Source organism: Monodon monoceros, unplaced genomic scaffold, assembly GCF_005190385.1.
Source record: "Monodon monoceros isolate NGI ecotype Baffin Bay Population unplaced genomic scaffold, NGI_Narwhal_1 Super_Scaffold_7, whole genome shotgun sequence".
NCBI lineage: Eukaryota > Metazoa > Chordata > Mammalia > Artiodactyla > Monodontidae > Monodon > Monodon monoceros.
Genome location: NW_021703784.1, coordinates 98532327 through 98553701, shown reverse-complemented (window position 1 = coordinate 98553701; position 21375 = coordinate 98532327). Strand labels below are relative to the sequence as shown.

General features: G+C 44.7%; 2 protein-coding genes across 3 annotated transcripts; one reads left to right on the top strand and one right to left on the bottom strand.

Annotated features, from left to right (window-relative positions):
• Nucleotides 1–4311: 4311 nt before the first annotated feature.
• On the bottom strand, nt 4312–10191 carry TTC9C (tetratricopeptide repeat domain 9C). Its single transcript, XM_029206810.1, has 4 exons — nt 10155–10191; nt 9249–9541; nt 5609–5791; nt 4312–4666 (listed from the first exon to the last, which is right to left on the bottom strand). Exons 2-4 carry the CDS (start codon nt 9484–9486, stop codon nt 4572–4574), a joined length of 516 nt encoding a protein of 171 aa, XP_029062643.1. The 5' UTR covers nt 9487–9541; nt 10155–10191; the 3' UTR covers nt 4312–4571.
• Nucleotides 10192–10933: 742 nt separating this feature from the next.
• HNRNPUL2 (heterogeneous nuclear ribonucleoprotein U like 2) lies at nt 10934–21042 on the top strand. 2 transcript variants are annotated; one of them, XM_029207290.1, is made up of 14 exons: nt 10934–11796; nt 13691–13826; nt 14120–14196; nt 14387–14526; nt 14836–14926; nt 15014–15126; nt 15348–15611; nt 15785–15907; nt 16281–16409; nt 17109–17277; nt 18622–18822; nt 19870–19943; nt 20201–20308; nt 20426–21042. In XM_029207290.1, the coding sequence occupies exons 1-14, from the start codon at nt 11256–11258 to the stop codon at nt 20504–20506; spliced, it is 2247 nt and encodes a 748-aa protein (XP_029063123.1). In that variant the 5' UTR covers nt 10934–11255; the 3' UTR covers nt 20507–21042. The 2 variants fall into 2 exon arrangements, 1 of the variants encoding a protein (XP_029063123.1); XR_003791370.1 differs by lacking the exon at nt 19870–19943 and having other exon boundaries at nt 20426–20565.
• The last annotated feature ends 333 nt before the right edge of the window (nt 21043–21375 follow it).

Genomic DNA, 21375 nt, shown 5'->3' with positions numbered 1-21375 from the left:
TTTTGTTGCCTTACCCCTTTCCCTCTGCTTTCCATGTAGAAAGGCCTTTGATTGACCGTTTCAACAACAGATACCGTATTGATGACTTGAAATTTTTGCCTGCGTGTCTTAAATGTGCATTGAGGTCTCTGAAGATGACAAACTGGAAGGCAGAAAACACTAAGCTCCACGGTGGTAGGCGTGTGGGGGCAGACTGAGGACTTGTGAAATGGAAATGATGGGCGCTTGGGAAAACTAAAGCAAGAAACTCTAGATGAGACAATCTTAGAGTTCATCTGGTCTAACTCCCTCACTTAAAAGTTGTGATGACGGCCTAGACAGGTCAGATTACTCAGGTACGGTCACACAGGTGGTTACTGACAGTAGAGATAGCAAAGAAATGGGAATTTGGGGTGTTGGTGTGGCATGGGGGGAAAAGCATTCTAGGAATGTAAGAGAAGGGTCTGCCCCTGCCTGTGGTGAAGAGTGGTGTTTGTAGGATGGACCAGAGGGCTCCCCACAAACTCTCTCTCTTTGGCACATAAGGAACTGAATGCAAAAAAAGCAGGAAGGAGTATTTAGAAAAAGATGAAAATATGAGTGAATTTTCTGAATTTCTTCTCTCTCTTTTTGGATTTGTCACATTCAGCCCTGTGAACTCGCACTAGCAAGCTGTTTTTGAGTCATAGGAAGGAGACAGAGCTGAGCATCAAAGATTTGGCCAAAGAAAGCTCCTTACTTGGGGTATGATGGGAAGCAAAAGTTGACGCTTAACATTTCCATGGCTGAGAGACTGAATTCTGTGCTTTTCATTTTCCTTGTGTTGGAATAATCTTTTATTTTTCAAATGGCTAATTTTATTTATGCAAATACATTACTGCCTTAACTCCTTGGTGAAACAAGGCAAGATATACATACATACAGTAAGAGCTATTTTAGCTGACTGGAGCACCTTTTCCTGGAGTAAGTATCACATCAAAATGCCTATAAGAATCAGTTGCCTTTAAAAGAGTGAAATTTAAGGTATGTGAATTATCTATCAATTTTTTAAAAAAGGAGGGGGGAAAAAAGAAATCGGTTGCCTCAGAACATCAGTTCCTAAAAGCAAGGCATAATAAATATGTGTACATGTATATATAGTATATAATTTCTCTGGACCATCTGGGGAACACAGGAACCTTGTTACTGTCTCGGCCAAGTGCAATACTTAACTAAAGAGGATGTGTTAACTTGGTGAGATTCTCCTGAAGAGCAAGCATTTGCCTTTAGTTCCCAGCATGGAATGCTTTCTTCATTGGAGGTGGCAGCCAAGAATTTGCAAGATGTTTAAAGCAGCAGCCAACACAATTACGGCCACAGTTGCCTCACTTTATCTATCTGCTGGACACCAAGAACAGTTTAGGCCTGTCTGTAGAGGTGTGATCAAGAGAACTTTCTCTGGTTTCCACTACTCTTGACAGTCCCATCCATGGATTCAACGAACCACAGGCCAGCTCATCTAACCTCTAGTCCAACACTGGATCCTCCTTTTGCCAGGTGTTGAAAGAGAACTCACTATTCCCAAAGGAAACATATTCTACTGTTGGACAACCCTAATTGTTGGATAATTATTCCTTCTACTGAGCCAAAATCGGCCTCCTTTTATGGTGGGATGGGCCAGGTCCCAGGCTATTAAGAGTTTAACCCTGAGAAGTTATTTGCTTTTGAGCTACAAGCTGATTTAGTTTTCAGACGACCACCCTTTGCTCTCCAGCCTTAGAGACCGCTTCCTAGTTTAGGATTTCATTTCTTAATTGGTATTTTGTAAGTGTATGCCTTCACTTGCTCTTAGCTTCACAAAACTCACCATTTTAGCCCTTCACATTAGATTTCACTTTCTCCAAAGCCAGTGTTTCCAAAGATGGTTTACTTCAATATTTACTAATACTTTTTTTTTTTTTTACTGTAAAATACATTTATTTTTATGGTTGATTGGTTGTTTTGTTTTGGGGTTTTTTTGTGTGTTTTTTGGCAAATGATATGAAGTGCTCTAAAGTCCCCTCCCCAATTTTATCAGTAAGCAATTTCAGCATGCACCTCTAAAAGAACTCTTAAAAAGACCAAATACCATGATCACACCCAGCAAAACTGTTAATAATTCTTGTTCAAATTTCCCTGATTGTCTCGTAAACTTTTAGTTGTTTTTTCAAATCAGAATCCAAATTCCAAGGGTTTTAGGAGATCTGTGCCAGGAGCTGGGAAGAGACCAATATATATATTTTTTATTTCACACACAGTCTCATAAAAACTTTTAGTTGTTTTCTTCTAATAGAGTCACATCTATTTGGTTGGTGGCTCTTAAACTTCTTTTAATTTATAGGTTCCCCTCTCTTTTTCCTTGCAATTTATAGAAGAAATTGGTTTATTCATCTTATGGTTTCAGCCTGGGGTTTGCTGATTACGTCCCCATGGTATCATTTAACATATTCCTCTGTCCAAAAATTCCTTTCAAAATATATATTTAAGTAAAATATTGACTAAAAAGTCGTATAGGTAGTATGTGATTTTGGCAAAACTGTAAAGATGATGGGTATTGGTTTGGAGGGAGACACTGTTCTAAACTGTCCCTTATGTGCAGTATGAATCCTCACATCACCATGAATGCTTTCTCTTCAATCAAACCCTCAAATCCTGTGTGGAAACCATTAAGGATTTGTAAGGTGAGCAGCCCCCCCCCTCCACAAACTTCTGAGTACAGAGATTGAGGTACCTCTGGCTGATTCCTTCAGGATGTGGGCTGGCCAGACCTCCTCCAGACCCACATCTGACTGCCTATCTTTGTCCACTTTCCCGTTCGTTAACATCTCTGTTAGGAGCTGGCCTTCAAATTAAAGGCGAAATGTACGTCTGACCACTTTGTGTCTTAGAAGTGCTAAAAAGGGTTAGTGCAATAAATTTCTACAGTACATTTTTAAATATCCGTTTTATTTTTTCCTCATTGATGCAGAACATAGCTTACTGTAACATCAAGTCTTAGGGGAAAAAAAGAAAATCAGAAAGCAAAACCAACCCCAAACAAACATAACACACAACCATGCACGACATAATCTGGCAACAGTCTAGGCTTAGAAATTTAAGAAACTTGGAAGAGGAATAAAATATTCAACTTTTGTTAGTTCTGTCCTTGGACTTAAAAGAGTATTTGGTATGAAAACTTTTTGTTTGTAAGTTGATGGCTGTATTATTTAAGGGTACAGGGAGACTCAAAGAGGAGCCTAGCTCATTGAGAGAGAGGCATTACTGATAAAGGGAGAAGAGCTTGTGTACACTTGGCAAGACTAAGGGGTTTTTGTCTGAAATCTGTCTGTGTATGATGGCTAATGATACATGCTTATTACCTTCACTCATAAAGGTAGAAGCAGTGCTATTATGGTCTTATCTACTCTGTACAACTCATACATTGTGGACATTAGCAGAATGACAAAGGAGCTCCCGGTTGATGAAGCCTCCTACTGAGCCATGACTGCACCAGATCTGCGCCTGCACCCATGCCCAAAAAATCTTCCAGAAAGTTCGTTGGTGATTAAAAGGCCCTAAGGGAAGAGAACCTTTTCTCACTGTTTCCCTCCTCTTTAAGGAAGTGAGCTCCTGCAAAATACAAGGGGGCGGGTAACAAGTAAAGAACAGATCTATGTTTTTATCCTGTTCTTTTATGGTATTGTTTCTAGAAGACTTGGTAAACTGTCTTTCCTATGTTCTTTTAGAGAAATGAGCATACTATAGATATGCACCTATTAAAAATTAAAATGTTTACGAGTGTTTTTTTGGCATGAGAGCTTTTAAAAGATTACAAAATATATACTTAAATGCTTGACTCCAGAAGTTTTAAGACAGAAGGGTTTAATAAAAAAATAAATAAGTATACTATATTAATGATCTGAGTGTGAACAATAGCAAGGACTAGAAATTACCAAGAGAAACAAGAGGAACTAGATAAAAAAAAAAAAAAAAAGAGGAACTAGATACTTTTGTGGGGGAAAAAGAATCTGAATGTCTGTGGAACATTAAGACAAAGGAATTATTTTAATCAAGATGGTTAATTTCAAATCTTTCATTCTGAGCCATGTGGGCCCAATTTATAATTGTCTAGTTTCACAGTATATATATTTGCCAGTTTGTGGCCTGTGTAAGTTTGGCTTTGGGCATCTGAGGAAACGAAGGAAGAAACTCCTTTCTGCCTTCCTTATTACTTCATCCTCTGCTAGCCTTCTCCTTTGTATATGACTACATCTACCAACATCTATCATTAAAATCTATGCCAAAGATATGATTAATTCCACCCATAACTGACGAATGTTTTCTGGTTGTATTTCTCAAGGCAAATATCCCTAATAATACCACATATTAAAAGCCGTATAAATACATAGATGGAGAAACAAAAACAGACACAGACCATGTAAGCAATAAAGAGTTCGTGCAGAACTAGAAACAAAATACAAGTTCACCTCAGTCAGAGGTATGGGGTTAATTTCTCTTGCTGAGGTTCAGGTTTCCCCTTGATGGGTCTTTATTGGTTCACCGAAGTTCCAGTGGAGGGGTATCTTTCTTCTTTGTTAACCAAACATGCCCAGGTAGAGCTGCTTCTCTTTCCGGTGGTAGCTGCTGAGTTCCGACTGCGTTAGCTGAAGGTACCGCCGGACACTGGCGTCTTAGAACAGGGCAAAGAAGGCAATTAGAGACAGGCCATAACCGTACCTCTGGGCAGAAGAGGATTATGAACACACTTCCATTTCCTAAAATCTTTCCATTTGCATATATCACAACAATTCTATGCAACAGTAAATCGCATTCATTAATTACGTGCATTATTAAAAAATCTTGTACAGGGATGCTAACTTAATAATGAAAAGGAGCTTGGAGAGATAGTTTTTGTCAGAGCAAGTCTCTAAAGCTACTATACATGGCTGGCAGTTAATCTATGTACTTGAAGGTAAGAAATGTGAACAACGGCTCATATGTCTTTATTAATTCATAATGGCTTTCCCGTTCAATTAGAGAGATTTTGCTGAATTTTTGTAAGTTTGGGGACCCTCTTACTTCTGTAGCTGCTCTAAGCCAGAATGCAAAACGGGAGACAATTTTCAGTGCTGAACCACCAACACAGGAATGAGTCTGTCATTCTCTTCACAATATTCTTTTTCCCTTGGAAACAAGGGAAAGAAGCCTCAAATTTTCTCTCAGGAGGCCTGTCCTTCTTCTAGGTCATACCTGGGGTTAGGTGAGCTAAAGGATAAATGCATAGTTAAGCAAAGGCCAGACCCCAGCTGGAGAACTGGTAGAAATGAGGATTATCATGTTTATTCATTGGAATACAGATCCTATTTTTGTCCCCATCTAGGAACTGAAACTTGAAAAACAACATTTTAAGATTATTTCTGGAGCACATACAATATTGCTTTCCTGTGGAGGCAAGAATACAGGAGTAGAAGGCCTGTTTATCATATATCTTTTTACATTTTTTGAATTTTGAACATGTGAATGTATTATTACCTATTTTCAAAATTCAATAAATTGAAAGCTAAAACACTCCCACAGATACTACCTCAGTGGAACAATTTTTTGTACTTACTACTTCAACCCCTTCTCTCACCTTTTGGTTGCCTGTTGACAGCGGCCATGAGGTAATGCCGAGCCTGGTCATAGTCCTGCAGGTGGAAGAAGGCCACTCCAGCCCGATACAAGGCCTTGGCATTATCAGGCTGTCGCTCCAGGACTTTCTGACTGTATTCTTTCACCCGTTCGTAGTTTACTGGCTCCATCTGAAGAAGACAGGCTAATGGGGCCAAATGGAAGGAAGAGAGAAGAGGGAGGAGGACCTTATTACACTAAGTTCCATTGCCCAACTCAAGGCAGTACCAAACCTAGGATGATGTCAACAACATTCACTCATCCAACAAATACATTTAAGTGCCCACCACATGCCAGACATTCTTCTAGCCATTGGGGATACAGCGGTGAATATAAGCTTTACATACCTCACAGTTTACTTCACTATCTACCAAATGCCTAGCACGTACCTAGTGTGGGTCAGGCCCAGCTATAAAAGTTGATAAGAACATATTTTAAAATTTATTTATGGGGACTTCCCTGGTGGTCCAGTGGTTGGGACTTCGCGCGTCCACTGCAGGGGGTGCGGGTTCGATCCCTGGTCGGGGAACTGGGATGTTGCATGCTGCATGGCACAGCCAAAAAAAGAAAAAAACTTATTTAAAACTCTTCATTGTATCTCTTCTACCCAAGGCTCTCTGTCTTGAATCTCCCATTTCACCACAATGCTTGTACTGAAGCTCTGTTAACAACAACCGTTGCCATTAATTGTGTGAGGAAATAGTAAGCGCTGTGCTATGTGCTTCTTTAATCTTCTCATCCACCCTCTGAAGTCAGTATGTGTTACCATCTCCATTTAATGGATGAAGAAATCAAGGCTCACAAAGGTCAAGTAAGTTGTCCAAGATCCCACAGCTTCTAGGTGGAATGAGTAAGAAATCTGAACCAAGGACTCTCTAACTCAAAAATTACCACCATTCTCAATGATGATATATTACTTCACTATTCCCTTGGATGAAAGAATGGGACCTCAAACCACAAATCTGTTTAGGAGGCAATGTTCAGGTCAGTGTTCTGCCTTTCTATAAGTAAGAAGGGAAATGCATTCCCTGTTTCATAACTGTGGGAATTAAACATAGCATTATTAAATCACGGTGCTGAGAAGGAAGGAGAATCAGGGCTGATGTCTGCAACCCTTCTACAACATCCCCACCAAGTGGCCATATGGTTTATACCAATACTTAGGTACTTCCAAGCGGTCAGCTAACCCATCACTGTAGCTTCATTCATTCATTCGACAACTAGTTATGGAACACTGACCATGTGCTAGGCGGAGTTAGGAGCAGGAGAGGAGAGGAACGAGACAGACACCTTGACGACTAAATAGAGCTTGCATCCCAGTTCCCAGGTAGGAGGAATGCACTAAGAAATTCACTTATTTATTAGTGCTTTGAGGAAAACAGAACTGTGCTGGGACAGAGAGTGAATGAGGTCAGAGTGATGTATGATTACAGAAGGCCTCCCTGAGAAAGTGACTTTTGGGCCAAGATCTGAATGACAAGTGTCATTCAAGGGACAGGGCATTCTACCTGACAGAAGAGATCCTACAAAGCTGAAAGGTGGACGCATGCTTTGTGAATTTGGTCTATGCAGGAGCCAGATCAGGTCAGGCCGTGCCGGGGAAGATCAGAGTTTGAATATTTTCCTAAGTGTAATGTGAAGCCATTGGACAGTTTTAGACAGTGACATGGTCTAATTTCCTTATCTGTAAAATGGGGAAAATCATAACTACCTTGCAGAATTTTTATAAAGATGAGAGATACTATAAATAAACTGCCCAACATGTAAACTTCACTCACATGTAAGTGAAATTTAATTTTAGTGAGTCTTTATGGAGCGTCTACCAAGCACCCCCAAGCAGAGGGTCTATAGATGGATAAGCTATAGTCTCTGCCTTCAAGTCCACCTGGAGAGTCACGATATTTACAAGTACCTATCTCATTTCCTTGATTTCTGGTCAATTCCCCAATGTGAATTCTATTCTCTAATAATGCACAGTATTCTCCAATAAGAGCTTAAGCTCTGCAATTAAGACTTCCCAGGTTTAATTTTAGCTCCACCACTTATTAGATGTTTCCTTAAATCTACCTCAAAGGATTGCTGTGACACTTAAATAGGTTTATGTGTATATGTGTATAAAGGGCCTAAACACGGTATTTCATAAACATCACCTTAACGAGCCTTCCCTGACCCCTACCTAACACTTCCATGCCTATGGCACTCACTATCCCCATTTTCTTTTCTTTTTTTTTTTTTTTGGGGGGGGCACTCCACACAGTCTGTGTGATCTTAGTTCCCTGGCCGGGGATGGAACCTGCACCCCCTGCATTGCAAGTATGGAGTCTTAACCACTGGACCGCCAGGGCAGTCCCTATCCCCATTTTCTGCTTCATTCTTTTCCACATTACTCATCACCTTCTAATATATGTTACCTCTTCTGTTAACTGTCCATCTCCCCATGAAAGCAGGGATCGTCATCTGTTTTATAATACTGCAGTATCCTCAGTACCCAATAAATAATTGTTGAATGAACTGAAATATTAGCTGCTCTAGACACTGTTACTTGAGTCTAAGAGGAGCTCTGGACACACACTGTAAAAAAGCTAAATTTTCACCAAATCACAGCTGACGAGTGTTGTAGAAAGCAAAAAAAAAAAAAAAATCATTTAAACAACTATTACAAAGTATAAAAACTACTCCTGGGCTTCCCTGGTGGCACAGTGGTTGAGAGTCCGCCGGCCGATGCAGGTGACACGGGTTCGTGCCCCGGTCCGGGAAGAACCCACATTGCCACGGAGCGGCTGAGCCCGTGAGCCATGGCCGCTGAGCCTGCGCGTCCGGAGCCTGTGCTCCGCAACGGGAGAGGCCACAACAGTGAGAGGCCCGCGTACCGCAAAAAAAAACCCCAAAAACTACTCCTAATAATTTCTATGGCCTCAACTGGGACCATTAGAATACTTTAATATACTTCAAAATAACTTAATTAGCTCTATGGTTATTTTGCCTGCCATAAAACAGACCTAAGAAGTCTCCCTTCTTTTAGCAGATTAATCCTAGCGATACTAACTCTGGAATCCACCTCTTCATTCAAGGCCAGCTGGATAAGGAAGATACTGGTTACCCAGGTTACCATCTAGCTGATTTATAGGAAGAAGGAAAATGAGGAAAAGCTATCCAAAATATCTAAGATGGATAACTTACACCAGCAGTTAAAGCAAGTGCCTTCTTTCCTATATTTTAAATATTAAAGAAACAACACTCTAAACGTAGGTTCACTATTTTCTCTATAGCGTGCGAAATTCCCTAAACCTATCAGCATCACCCGGGAGTTTGTAAGAAATGCAAATTGGTACACACATCGCCCAACACACAAACCTCCGACCCATTAAATCGGAATCGTGGGGACAGGACTCAAGAAGTTGAGTTTAACAAACTCTCCAAGTGAAGTCTGAGAAGCACTGCTCTACAGAAACTCAATTAGATCCTACAGATTGAAAATAAATTTCAATTCATGGCAGAATAACTAGATGACGGCAGAGAAGCACGTCAGTGCTTTCCCCAATGTTCTCAGACTTTCATGTCCCGGCCTTGACACCCTACCCACCCTTCAGCCCTGTTCTTACCAGCTAGGTTGTTGTAGCAGTCTGTCTGGGTGGTGCGCAGTACGTTTTCTTGTTCAGGTGTGAGGGCCGGGCCCTGGGGTCCCAGATTAGGTATCGGGGAGGGCAGACTTGGATCCAGACCCCGCAGCTGCAGCAGAGCTCGATGGTACCCACTCACAGCATCTCGGTACTTCCCTTCCCGGTAACATTGGTTCCCTTTCTCCTTGTACAGCTGGGCCTCCTGCAGGCGCTTCTCCATAACTTTGTCGCCCAGTGCTCTTGAGGAACTGGGAAGTGAAACAGCAACCGAAGCTCTGGGGATAGGAGCGAAATAACCGATTTTGGTAGCCGACTTAAAAAAGCAGGAAATTCTCCTTCTCCAGGAGGCCTCTCAGGGAATGTTTCCTTGATTCTACTACAGCCCCTTCCTTCCTTCTCTGCAGTTATTTTTCAATCTCTAGAAATGCAGGGCATTGATCAGGGAGAGGACGTGGGAAGAGTAAAGCCAGAGATTAATCTATTTCCTAAAGCGGCGACTCCGGGGGGAGGAGACTGCACGAAAAAGCGAAAGCCGTACTATAAAATTGTGGCCGGCGTGCAAACGCCAGCGGAATTTGCTTCCTCCTTTCCTTCAGACACACCTCCCTGACCTGGAAATGGAAGGGAGTAGGCGGGGACAACTGCTAAAAGAGGTCTATAGGGCTTGCCTCCATCCCAGCTCTTTGTTCGCACTTATTCAACCAGCATTTGTTGACCTCCGGGCCAGGAGTTGGGGAACCAAGGTGAATGCGGTCCGTGCACCCCAAACACAGCCCGAGGGTGACGCGGCCGCAGCGCCGCTCATGCAAGCCTCGCATGCCCCGCGGCCAGCCCCTCGCCCTCAGCAAGTGGCCGAACCCGAAGTCTCCCCGCTGGGCTTCGATTTACCGGCGGGGAGTACGGAGAACGCAGGGTCAGGCCTCCCGACACCTTGGTGTCTAAAGGGTGGCGCGCATTGCTCCACGCCGCCCAATCAGAAGCGGCCCCGGAAAAGTAATCCCGCAGAAACGACCCCGCCTCTCCAGCCTCCCCAGTGGACCAACCGTGGGGTGGGCGGAAATCCTCTGGCAGCTTCGCCAATTGAAAAAAAAAAAAAAAAAAAAATCCGAAAGCTCTTGAGGGACCAATCAGAATTGCAGATGACGATTCAAGTTGGCCAATACGGCGAGGTCAGGGTGTCTGTTGCTGGGTAGAAGTTGAAGGATTGAGGGGAAAAAAGAGGGCCGGGGTTAGTTACTGCAGTCCTTGCAAGGTTTTAGAGAGCCCTTTTGTTGACTAACGAGAAAGACAATTGCCAGTAGGCGTTCACGTTGCAAGAGCTTCCCTGCTTTCCTTCTGGCTTTTTTCCCTCTCAAGAAGTGGCTGCACGAATACACACTAGGGAACAGAGATTAGCGAGCAAGCCCTACTACAACAGTGTGATCGGGTCAGACGGAAGTAAGGGTGGTGACGGGGTGGGAGGGGCGTGTGGTGAGGGAGGTCCGGGCGGCTGCGCGGAGCCCTGGCTGGAAGTACGGAGAGACGGGTGCGCACACGCCTCGGTACTACGAGGCACTTGAGCTGAAGCCAGCCTTTCCCGTCTCCGGCTCCGGTGCGACTGCGCCGTGAAGCCGCTGGCGGCGATTGGCCCAGGGGGTGAGAGGGGGCGGGAGGTAAAGAGAGGGAAGTCCATCGTCCTCGGCGCGCGCCCACCCGCCCGCCCGCCCGCGGCTGGGGAACCAAGGGGGCTGGAGAGGAAGCAGCTCCCTGCTGCGTTGTTTTGGGCTCCGAGGGCCGAAAGGGGGAGGGAGGAAGGGCGAGAAACAAACACTACGTAGCGGAGGCTGCGTGCGGCCTTCTGCCTGCGTGCCTACGTGCGTGCGCTCGCTCGCGCGGGCTCAGTGCTGGCGCGTGAGGCGGAGGCGGGCGGCGGCGGCGCCTGCGCGGTCGGGCTCGGTCGACGGCTCTCAGGGGAGGAGGCGGCGGGAGGCGGAGGAGGCGGCGGCGGCGATGGAGGTGAAGCGGCTGAAAGTGACCGAGCTGCGGTCGGAGCTGCAGCGGCGCGGCCTGGACTCGCGCGGCCTCAAGGTGGATCTGGCGCAGCGGCTGCAGGAGGCGCTGGACGCCGAGATGCTTGAGGACGAGGCCGGCGGTGGCGGGGCCGGGCCCGGCGGGGCCTGCAAGGCGGAGCCTCGGCCTGTGGCCGCGTCGGGCGGCGGCCCGGGCGGGGACGAGGAGGAGGACGAAGAGGAGGAGGAGGAGGACGAGGAGGCGCTGCTTGAGGACGAAGACGAAGAGCCACCCCCTGCCCAGGCCTCGGGCCAGGCCGCACAGCCGCCGCCGGAGCCCCCGGAGGAGGCAGCCGTGGAGGCCGCGGCCGAGCCCGATGCTTCCGAGAAACCAGCGGAGGAGGCCACAGCCGAGTCAGGTGGGGTGAACGGTGGCGAAGAGCAGGGCACCGACAAGGGGGAGGAAGATGAGCCGGAGGATCGGAGCGGAGACGAGACGCCGGGATCCGAGGCGCCGGGTGACAAGGCCGCAGAGGAACAGGGTGAGGAGCTGGCAGCGGAGCGGGTGCGCCCCTGACCCAGCACCAAGCCCTGCATCGCGGGGTTCGATTCCCATCGCCATTCGGTGGGACTCCCCAGGGGAGGTGGCTTTCGTCCTCTACCCACCTTTTGGGGGGGTTTGACTACCTCTGGTGGCCCCACTCTCTGCAGGCGGGAGGTTCCTGCCTAACTTGGTTGCTTGGTGGTAGTGGATGGAAGTAAGCGATGTTGCTTGCGAACTGCTTATGAGCTACCTGTTGGAGCAGCCTTCCGCGGTGCTGGTTATCTTTTCCTAAACCGAGAATGCACTGAGGAATTGTTGATGACACGGACAGCCAGACCGACTGTTGGAGGCTTCGGCCCGACTGTTGACTTTTTCGCCATAAAATTAAGCAATAAGCTCAGTTCGTCAAAGTTCGCTCCATCGAAAGCTCAATATTAGAGTTTGAGCCACACCGAAAATCTGGAAATCTAACATTGCTCCTGCTTTAGCAGCAGCTCCTGCTTCAGCAGCCTGTGGTGTGAGGGTGTCAAGTTTAATCGTTAACTACGGAAGAAAAAATTTTAATTTACAGCATTTAGAATGTTAATCAACATTATTTGGCTAGGGGTTTAACCTTGCCTGAATTCTTACGACTAAATTTTAATCTTTCATTTGAGTAGATGGATGGGCAAATTTGTATATTTGCTGTACACTTAGCCAGCTTTTTACATTTCGGGTCCTTGACTTCCTGAATTGAAATGATTGGGGTGTTGGTGGGTCCATTGAGTAACCTTGTAGAAGAGACTGTATAGAGTTGCCCTAGGGAGTTAGTGACCTTTCTCTCTTTGAAGTAATTGGATGGTTGGAGCTGATCCATAACTGTCTTGTCAGAGTAGGGAGGAAAACTAGAGCTGCTTCCCATTCTTAATATGAAGTGGCTTGCTTTAGTTCCTTTTATAAATACATTTTTTAGGCTGCTGCTTGGTATCATGGTATAATTGGAACCCATTCTACAACAGTCACATGCAACTTGCAGATTGTCCTATGTTCTGGAACAAAAATCCCATTACATAACCTTTGACTTAACATGTACCGCCAGATAGCAGATAAAAAAGGTTGAGGGATAAAGGACTTCTTTAAAGAAGTTATTATTAAAAACTTTAGTGTTACAAACCAAAAAAGGCCAAGGAAAAATTGTTTTTTTTCTCCTTTTGTGAAGAATGTTGCTAAATATATGACAACACTTTTCTGCCCCAAATTATGTGCAGTAAAGATGCAGTATTATTTGTGGGTCTCTTGTGACTTAATGGTTTGCTCCTGCAAGTTTCAGTAAAAATCTGTGATAAAAATACAGTTCTGTATATACACCATAGTCCATTAGCTATGTAAGTAAAGCTGTGGATGGCTGTGCGTTTCAAAGCTGGAAAGGCAAACCCTTAAAAAAAAAAAAAATTGAGGCTTCTGTAACATGAACCTGTGGAAAAGTGTTGGAAAACATATATTAAGTGTCCAGCTTAAATCCAAATCTGATAGTCAGGAATCGAAGTTAAGCTATGAAGTTTTTAAAAAACTCATGGGATGTTTCTTTTATGTCATATTGGTGGGAAAATCTGCAAGTTTGACCTGATTTAAGCAGATAAATTTAGAATGCAAAAATTGCCGAATTTTTAATCTACTGCTTGACTGTAATTAGCCCATAATGTCCCTTTTTTTTTTTTTTTTTTAAATAAAATCCCAGCCAATGACAGGAAGATGATCATCTTTGGAAATAAAACATTCTGTGAATGCCATGGGAAAAACCTGGCTCTTCTGACTAGACAGATATGCAGGTCCTCCTTTAGTTTCTGTTGGTTCTGAGCTTATTCTACACTCCAGTATGAAAACTGCTGATTTTCTTTCCCTCCTTTTTGTAGGAGATGACCAAGATAGTGAAAAGTCAAAACCGGCAGGCTCAGATGGTGAGCGGCGGGGGGTAAAGAGACAGCGGGATGAGAAGGATGAACATGGCCGAGCTTACTATGAATTCCGAGAGGAGGCTTACCACAGCCGGTGAGGGAAATAGTCCCTTTCATTGAAGGGAGTGTCTGCTCTGATTTTGGTATACCTGATGTTGACTGGAGAGTCTGGAAAGAGGGGTGGATTAAAAATGGAATAGGTTTTTACAGGCCTAAGTTTTAGATTAAATCTACCCTGAAAGCTCCTGTTGCCCTTTTCACATTTGTTGAAAGAAGCTGTCTGCTGGAATTTTATATTTGCTGATAAACAGACCTGATGTCATACAGACACCTCTCCAATTAGAGGACTTTGGTTACACTGTATTTGCTTTTCTCTCATATGTATAGTTCAAAGTCTCCACCACCCCCGGAAGAAGAGGCAAAAGATGAGGAAGAGGATCAGACTCTTGTGAACCTGGACACGTGTATGTATAAGGCAGACAGGTTGAGGTTTTAAACCAATCAAAAGTGATTTTGGAGATTAAAACTTCATGGCCTGCAGCTTTGAAAAGATTTAAACTTTGTATCCATTCTTGAGAACTGGGTATACTTGTGTTCTATTGGTGGCTTCAAGTGTTGGACATTGGAGTAAACAGATCGCTTCTTTCTTAACAGATACCTCGGATCTCCATTTTCAAGTGAGCAAAGACCGCTATGGAGGGCAGCCGCTTTTCTCAGAGAAGTTCCCCACCCTTTGGTCTGGGGCAAGAAGTACTTATGGAGTGACAAAGGGGAAAGTCTGCTTTGAGGCCAAGGTAGTGTGTACAGCTCATTAGGACCGTTCATTTATTAAATTAGTCATTAGACTACTATGTAGTGGGCTCCAGTACATAGTAGTTTACTGCCCACCAGTATTTTATTAGTGCAGAAAAAGGCACCACGCTTGAATGACAACCGTAGCTCCAGTAACCGAGAAATTGACCCTCATGGCTTTGGTTTAAGTTTATTGACAGTTGTTTTTCTGACGCTGAGTTGTGATAGTTGTCGTTTTCGGTTTGTATCAAAATCTTGTCTAACTCAGACTTTGCTGGAGTATCTGAAAGTTCCTTTTCTGACTTGGCCAGGTAACCCAGAATCTCCCAATGAAAGAAGGCTGCACAGAGGTTTCTCTCCTTCGAGTTGGATGGTCTGTTGATTTTTCCCATCCACAGCTTGGTAAAGTTATTTTTAACATAATCATTTTAGTGTTTGCTGCTCTGTGGGAGGTTTGTGTGTAGGTAACTAATTTGCTGATTATTCTAGGTGAGGATGAATTCTCTTATGGTTTTGATGGACGAGGACTCAAGGCAGAGAATGGGCAGTTTGAGGAATTTGGCCAGACTTTTGGGGAGAGTGATGTCATTGGCTGCTTTGCTGTAAGTGCTCCTGAAAGTTGTAGATTTGTAGCAAGGAGTAAATAGAGGGCACTAGGGATCAATTTGCTTCCCATCGGCTGCTGTCTTTTCTGCCTTTGATGCATTGCTCACATAGTTGTTTAGTACAGCAGTTGGAATAGAGAAAAAAAAGATTAAATTGTAAGATTAATCAACCTCAAGCTCTGTGTGCCCATAAATGCTCTTGTCTTTTGTCGTTGTAGAATTTTGAGGCTGAAGAAGTAGAACTTTCCTTTTCCAAGAATGGAGAAGACCTTGGCGTGGCATTCCGTATCAACAAGGAATTCCTGGCTGACCGGGCCCTCCTACCCCATGTCCTCTGCAAAAATTGTGTTGTAGAATTAAATTTTGGTCAGAAGGAGGAGCCCTTCTTCCCACCGCCAGAAGAGTTTGTGTTCATCCATGCCGTGCCTGTGGAGGAGCGCGTGCGCACTGCGGTCCCTCCCAAGACCATAGAGGAGTGTGAGGTATGCTGGAGAGTGTGCAGAACCTTGGTGCTCATGCTTGGAATGGTGGGTGGGTCGCTTTTCTTCTGAAAACTTTACCCAGCTGGGGGAAGGGGAGGATGTTCTTAAATTGGGCTTTGTAAACATGACCCTCACTTATTTTTTATAGCATTCCTGGTTCTATTTACTTGCAGGTGATTCTGATGGTGGGACTGCCTGGATCTGGAAAGACCCAGTGGGCACTGAAATACGCAAAAGAAAACCCTGAGAAAAGATACAATGTCCTGGGAGCTGAGACTGTGCTCAATCAAATGAGGGTGAGTTGCTGGGAGGGGTTAGTCAGCTGTGATGTTAGCTCTTGAGGTACCAAGAAACTTATATAATCTTTTCCCAGTGGAGTTGGTCTTTCAGGTGTCTGAGAACAAGGGCCCCACAAATAAAGAAATGCGTTCTCAGTATGTGTTTATGGTAGATTTTTTTCTTTTCCTTTGCTGTGTTGTCAAATCTGAAAGCTGGTAAAGTCTGGAGTTTATCCAGATTGAGACTGGAAATGAGTTCTGTAGGAAATGGACAACATTCACAGCACTGAGCAATGTCAGTGAACTGAGGTGGTGGTGTGGCATTTACCAGTGATTCTTGGGCTTTAACTTAGTGTGTAACTCCTTGTGTTTCTCTTCTTAAACTCATTAGATGAAGGGGCTCGAGGAGCCACAGATGGACCCCAAAAGCCGAGACCTTTTAGTTCAGCAAGCCTCCCAGTGCCTTAGTAAGCTGGTCCAGATTGCTTCCCGGACAAAGAGGAACTTCATTCTTGATCAGGTATTGTTCAAACATTCAAAAGAAACCTAATTTAACAATAGGTCCAAAGATAAAAGATTTGGTATCCATTTAATCTGATAAAATTGCTCAGGGACTTTGCTGGTGGTCCAGTGGGTAAGACTCCGTTCTCCCAATGCAGGGGACCTGGGTTCAATCCCTAGTCAGGGAACTAGATCCCGTGTGCATGCTGCAACTAAGACCCGGCACAGCCAAAATAAATAATATTTTTTTAAATCCCTTTAAAAAAAAATTGCTCAGAGTCAAAATAGGGTGCATATATAGAGAAAGACTGAATTAAAGTAACAGAATCAGGTTACCTGATTATGACTAAGTGGTTGTGTTACGGTTGTAATGTGTTTTGAGCTCAGAGATACAACTCTTAGTGTTTTTACCAGAGAGTGTATGGACCCAGACTGTAAAACACATTCTAGAGGCAATGGAAAGAGCGTTGGAGCTTTGGATTCATGGCTCCACTACTTACTAGGTTTGTGACCTTGGACAAGTCTTGGCCTCTCTGAGTCTCAATTTTCATGTTGTGTAAAACAGGATAACATCATGTAGCTTTTGAAGAATTCAAAGAGATTGTGTAAATAAGACCCCTAATCTAGTGCCTCACTTGTGAAAGATGCTCAGTAATTGTTGGTTGAATTAGTGTTTAATTTTTATTCCTAAAACGTCTATTACTCCTCTTGTTCCTAGTGTAACGTGTACAACTCTGGCCAACGGCGGAAGCTATTGCTGTTTAAGACTTTCTCTCGGAAAGTGGTGGTGGTCGTCCCTAATGAGGAGGACTGGAAGAAGAGGCTGGAGCTAAGGAAGGAAGTGGAGGGAGATGATGTGCCTGAGTCTATAATGCTGGAGATGAAAGGTGGGCTAAACTCTACAAGTTAGGGGTCCTGTCCTTGGTCCATGCACACCTCACTGGAGCCTCTTAGCACCTGGAGGATTCTCCACATGTAAAGTGTAAATCTGTGGAATAAATTAATGGGTGTGATCACTTGAAGATTAATGAATGAGCAGAGTGAATGGTGAAGCAATAACTCCTTGATTCATTCTGATAAAATACAAAAAGAGAAATGGTGATCGATCACAGGATGATAGCCTTAAGGCAGAGGCTTCAACGAGTCAGTTATTCATTTAGTAAATACTTAAGAGTGTCTACTATTTGTCCAGTACTGTTCTAGACATAGGGAAAGAATGAATGAAATGAAGCTCTGCCTTCACCGAATTTATATTCTAGAGATGGGACATGCTTGTGGTCCAAATTAAAATGGTAGTGGTTGGAGTGAATGATCTCATCAGTATATTTTGATTTCTAGTATCACATTAGGCCTGTTTTTTATTTTTGTTGTTTGTTTGTTTTGGTTTTTGATAGGTGTGGTACAAAGCCTTACAGCAAGGTTCCCTAGAAGGCAAAATTAACTATCTTGATTGATCTAGTTTTGTGCTGTTCACCTCAGAGTTTGGTTTTTCCTCTTGCTGCCTTCAGCGCCTGACATCCCACCTGAGCTGTCAACTACTGGCTCTTTGAATTCTGATAATGCCCAGGCATGGGAGCTGGTTACACCTTTAAGAGCTGGATTCTCCAAGTTTACTTAGAATGAACTAGGCCAGTCCATACCGGTACTCAAGCACTTGGAGGAACTTAGTTCAGTTTTATAAAACGGAGGGCTAACTGGATTCATCTCAGAATCAGGAGAGCCTCATTGAACTGAATTCTGCTGGGACTCAGCCTCTGAACTTGATGTCTAGAGACTGGCAAGTGTGCTGGCCCATCATACACAGGTGGTTTTAATGAGGACCCCGTACTCTTGTTAACTGTTTTCCTTGTATAGATGAGTAAGTGCCTTTAGGCTGGGGTCAGTTTCTTCTTGAGTCTCTTTAAAAGTGTATTTCTTATCTAACCAACACCAAAACTTTCTCAGTTACTTTTAGCCTCTGGCTGCCTGCTTCTGTCCTGATAAGAAACCTTAACCCAGTTCACTCTTAATTTATTATGGATCACTTGAGAACTTGTAAATCTACAGTTTGCAGATAGCCCTTTGCCTGGGGCTGTTACAGTTTAGGGAAAACCCGCAGAGTGAACCCAGCATACTTCTGTGCATTAGTAGATGAGGCTTAGAAAATCCTATTCTTGTAGTGGGGTTTTCATCATGAGATCTTACCCGTCTACGTACTTGGAGGCCCACAAGCTTCTCTCTTACTCTTACAGCCAACTTCTCTCTGCCTGAAAAATGTGACTATATGGATGAGGTGACATACGGGGAGCTGGAGAAGGAGGAAGCTCAGCCCATTGTCACTAAGTACAGGGAGGAGGCAAGGAAGCTGCTGCCGCCCTCCGAGAAGCGGACAAACCGCCGAAACAATCGAAACAAGCGAAACCGGCAGAACCGAAGCAGAGGCCAAGGCTACGGTGAGTCCTGGGGACCTGCCAGCCCGAGCCTCAGTCTGTTCTCTGTGCTGAGTGCAGCAGGGCCCACAAGGAAAGGGCAGGCCAAGTCAGATCACCAACAATAAGGAAGTCCCTTCTTATGGAGCTTATTTCTTCCTGTGTTCTTTACTCCCAGCTTCTTGTGCTTTTTCCATAATCCTTCAACAAAAGGTAGTTATTTTTCAACAGAAATATTTGTTTCCCTGAAAAGCAATGCTTGAGCCTGTTCATTTATCTGGTTTTCATTTTTACATATGGATTCCCCATTCTCTATTGTAGTTTATTTGAAGGATTTGTGCAGTGAAATCAGATTCTTCTCTTTTTCCTTGCTACTTTGTCTGTTGGATCAACCCAGCTGTATAGAGCAGAAAGTGAATGCATTATTCAGTAATCTGGGGGGGGGGGTGTTAGACAGTAAGTTAGCTTATTAGTGGAATTAATTTCCCTCCTGAATGTCTAGTTTGTCAGTTAACACCCCCCGCCACAGTGTGCATTCACTGTGCATTAAAAATGTGTGTGTGTGTGTGTGTAATTATAAGTGTAAGTCAACAAAATTTTTGAGTGCCTGCTATGTGCTGGGCAGTGGGAATACCAACAGTTCCTACCCTGGAAGAGCTTATCATTTAGACTTTGTTCATTTGTATAAAATGATGGGTCTGGGTTATATGATATCCAGGATCCCTTCCAGGGCTGAAAGTCTGTGACTCTACGAATGGCAGTTTTTACTCATGTTTCTAACTCTGCCATGTATCCTTTTGGCATCTTAAATGTTTTGCAGGAATTGGGGAGCTTCAAAAGGTGAAACCAAGGTGGCTTGGTTTTCTTGTGTCTCTATTCCTCTGCCCTCCCCCACCTCAGACTTTTTAAAAGATCCTGGCTGGTGCTTTAATTAACATTGTGTGAGCCTGGCAGAAGCAGGCCTCCTATTCCCCCAGAATTGCCTTTGGCTCCGACTTTTTGATTTCCACTCAGATGTGGAGCCAGGACCCCATGCCAGCTGTCTGAGCGCGCTCTCCATTTCTCTTCCAGTGGGCGGGCAGCGCCGAGGCTACGACAACCGGGCCTACGGGCAGCAGTACTGGGGGCAGTCTGGAAACAGAGGGGTGAGTGCAGCTCTCCTTCTGCTCCTCCCTCTGGGCCGTGACAGCCATTCCTATTGGCTTGGGGGAGCAGAGTGGTTTGGGCTGTTTTCTCAGGGCTTAGGGTTTTGCCCATTTAATTTGTTCGTCTGGAAGACTTTATCCTGGGAAGGTTAAGCTTGTTTATAATATCAAGTGAAGATGTGTCTCATTTAAGACGGGGGATAGCAGTGATGCTGAAAGCCCATACATCTTCACTCTTTCTCTTTCTCCTTTCTCAGGGTTACCGTAATTTCTACGATCGATACAGGGGAGACTACGATCGGTTCTATGGGCGAGATTATGAGTACAACAGATACAGAGACTATTACAGACAATACAGTCGGGATGTAAGTATCATCTGGGGATAGAGAGATGAAGGGGGCAGGGCCAAAGTGATGAGTGTCATGCCTCTCCATCCTCAGCCAGCTGTGGCTCCAAGTGATGGAGTTTCCCCTTTCTTCTAGTGGCAGCATTACTACTACCACCATCCCCAGGACAGAGACCGATACTACAGGAACTACTACGGTTACCAAGGGTATCGGTGAAGCCCCTGCCATTGTCGCCTGTCAGCCATGAAGCTGAATCTCTGGGGGTGCCAAGCACCCCCCAAAACACAACCAAGGAAAACAGGGGCTGCCGGGGTGGGGCTGAGCTGCCGGGGAGGGGCGGTGGGGGGAGGGTGCGCAAGCAGGGGGGGGAGGGGGGTGGAAACAAACAACAAAACTGTACATTTTTTTTTAAAGTTTGTTGAAAAGAATATTGTCTTATTCTATAAAACATTTCAAACCTAGTTAGATATTTGTAATCAAAAAACCATTTGCTCAGAAAGCAGCACTTAGGGCTGCCTGTCCTATACCCTGCAGTCAGACAGGAAAAGAACTGAAAATGTCACCCTTCTGACATTCTGAGGCAGCTGGACTGGCAGCCGAGTAAGGGAGAGTGATGGCGAGGTAGTGCGGAGAGGGTGGGGAGGCGTGTGAGGGCACTCTCCATACAGGCAGGAGCGGGGACAGAGGGAGAGCTTGTGACTGGGGCAGTGAAAATAAACGATCAGCTCTTATCAATCACTTGCACCAACTAACCGTTTGTATTTTCTTTACCGACCTTTCCCTCTTGGGATATCTGGTCCGGTGGGCTGGGAGGCCATAGTGTCCCTGTGTCCACGTTCCTGTGCCTTTGTGCTGTCTGGCTGAGGCATGGAGACTACCAGTTGGGCGGTTCTGTTACATAGGATCCCCACGCCAAGGAGGCATGGGGACTGTTCCTGATTGCAGGGCAGAACAGCTTGCAGCCTCTCTGTATGTGTTAATGGATTTCCATAAAATCCGGGGGAAGAGTTGGGGTTGCAGCCCTCAGCCTGAAGACTGTGATTTGCCAGTCTCTACTCTCTGTCTTCCAAGGTTGAGAGACAGGT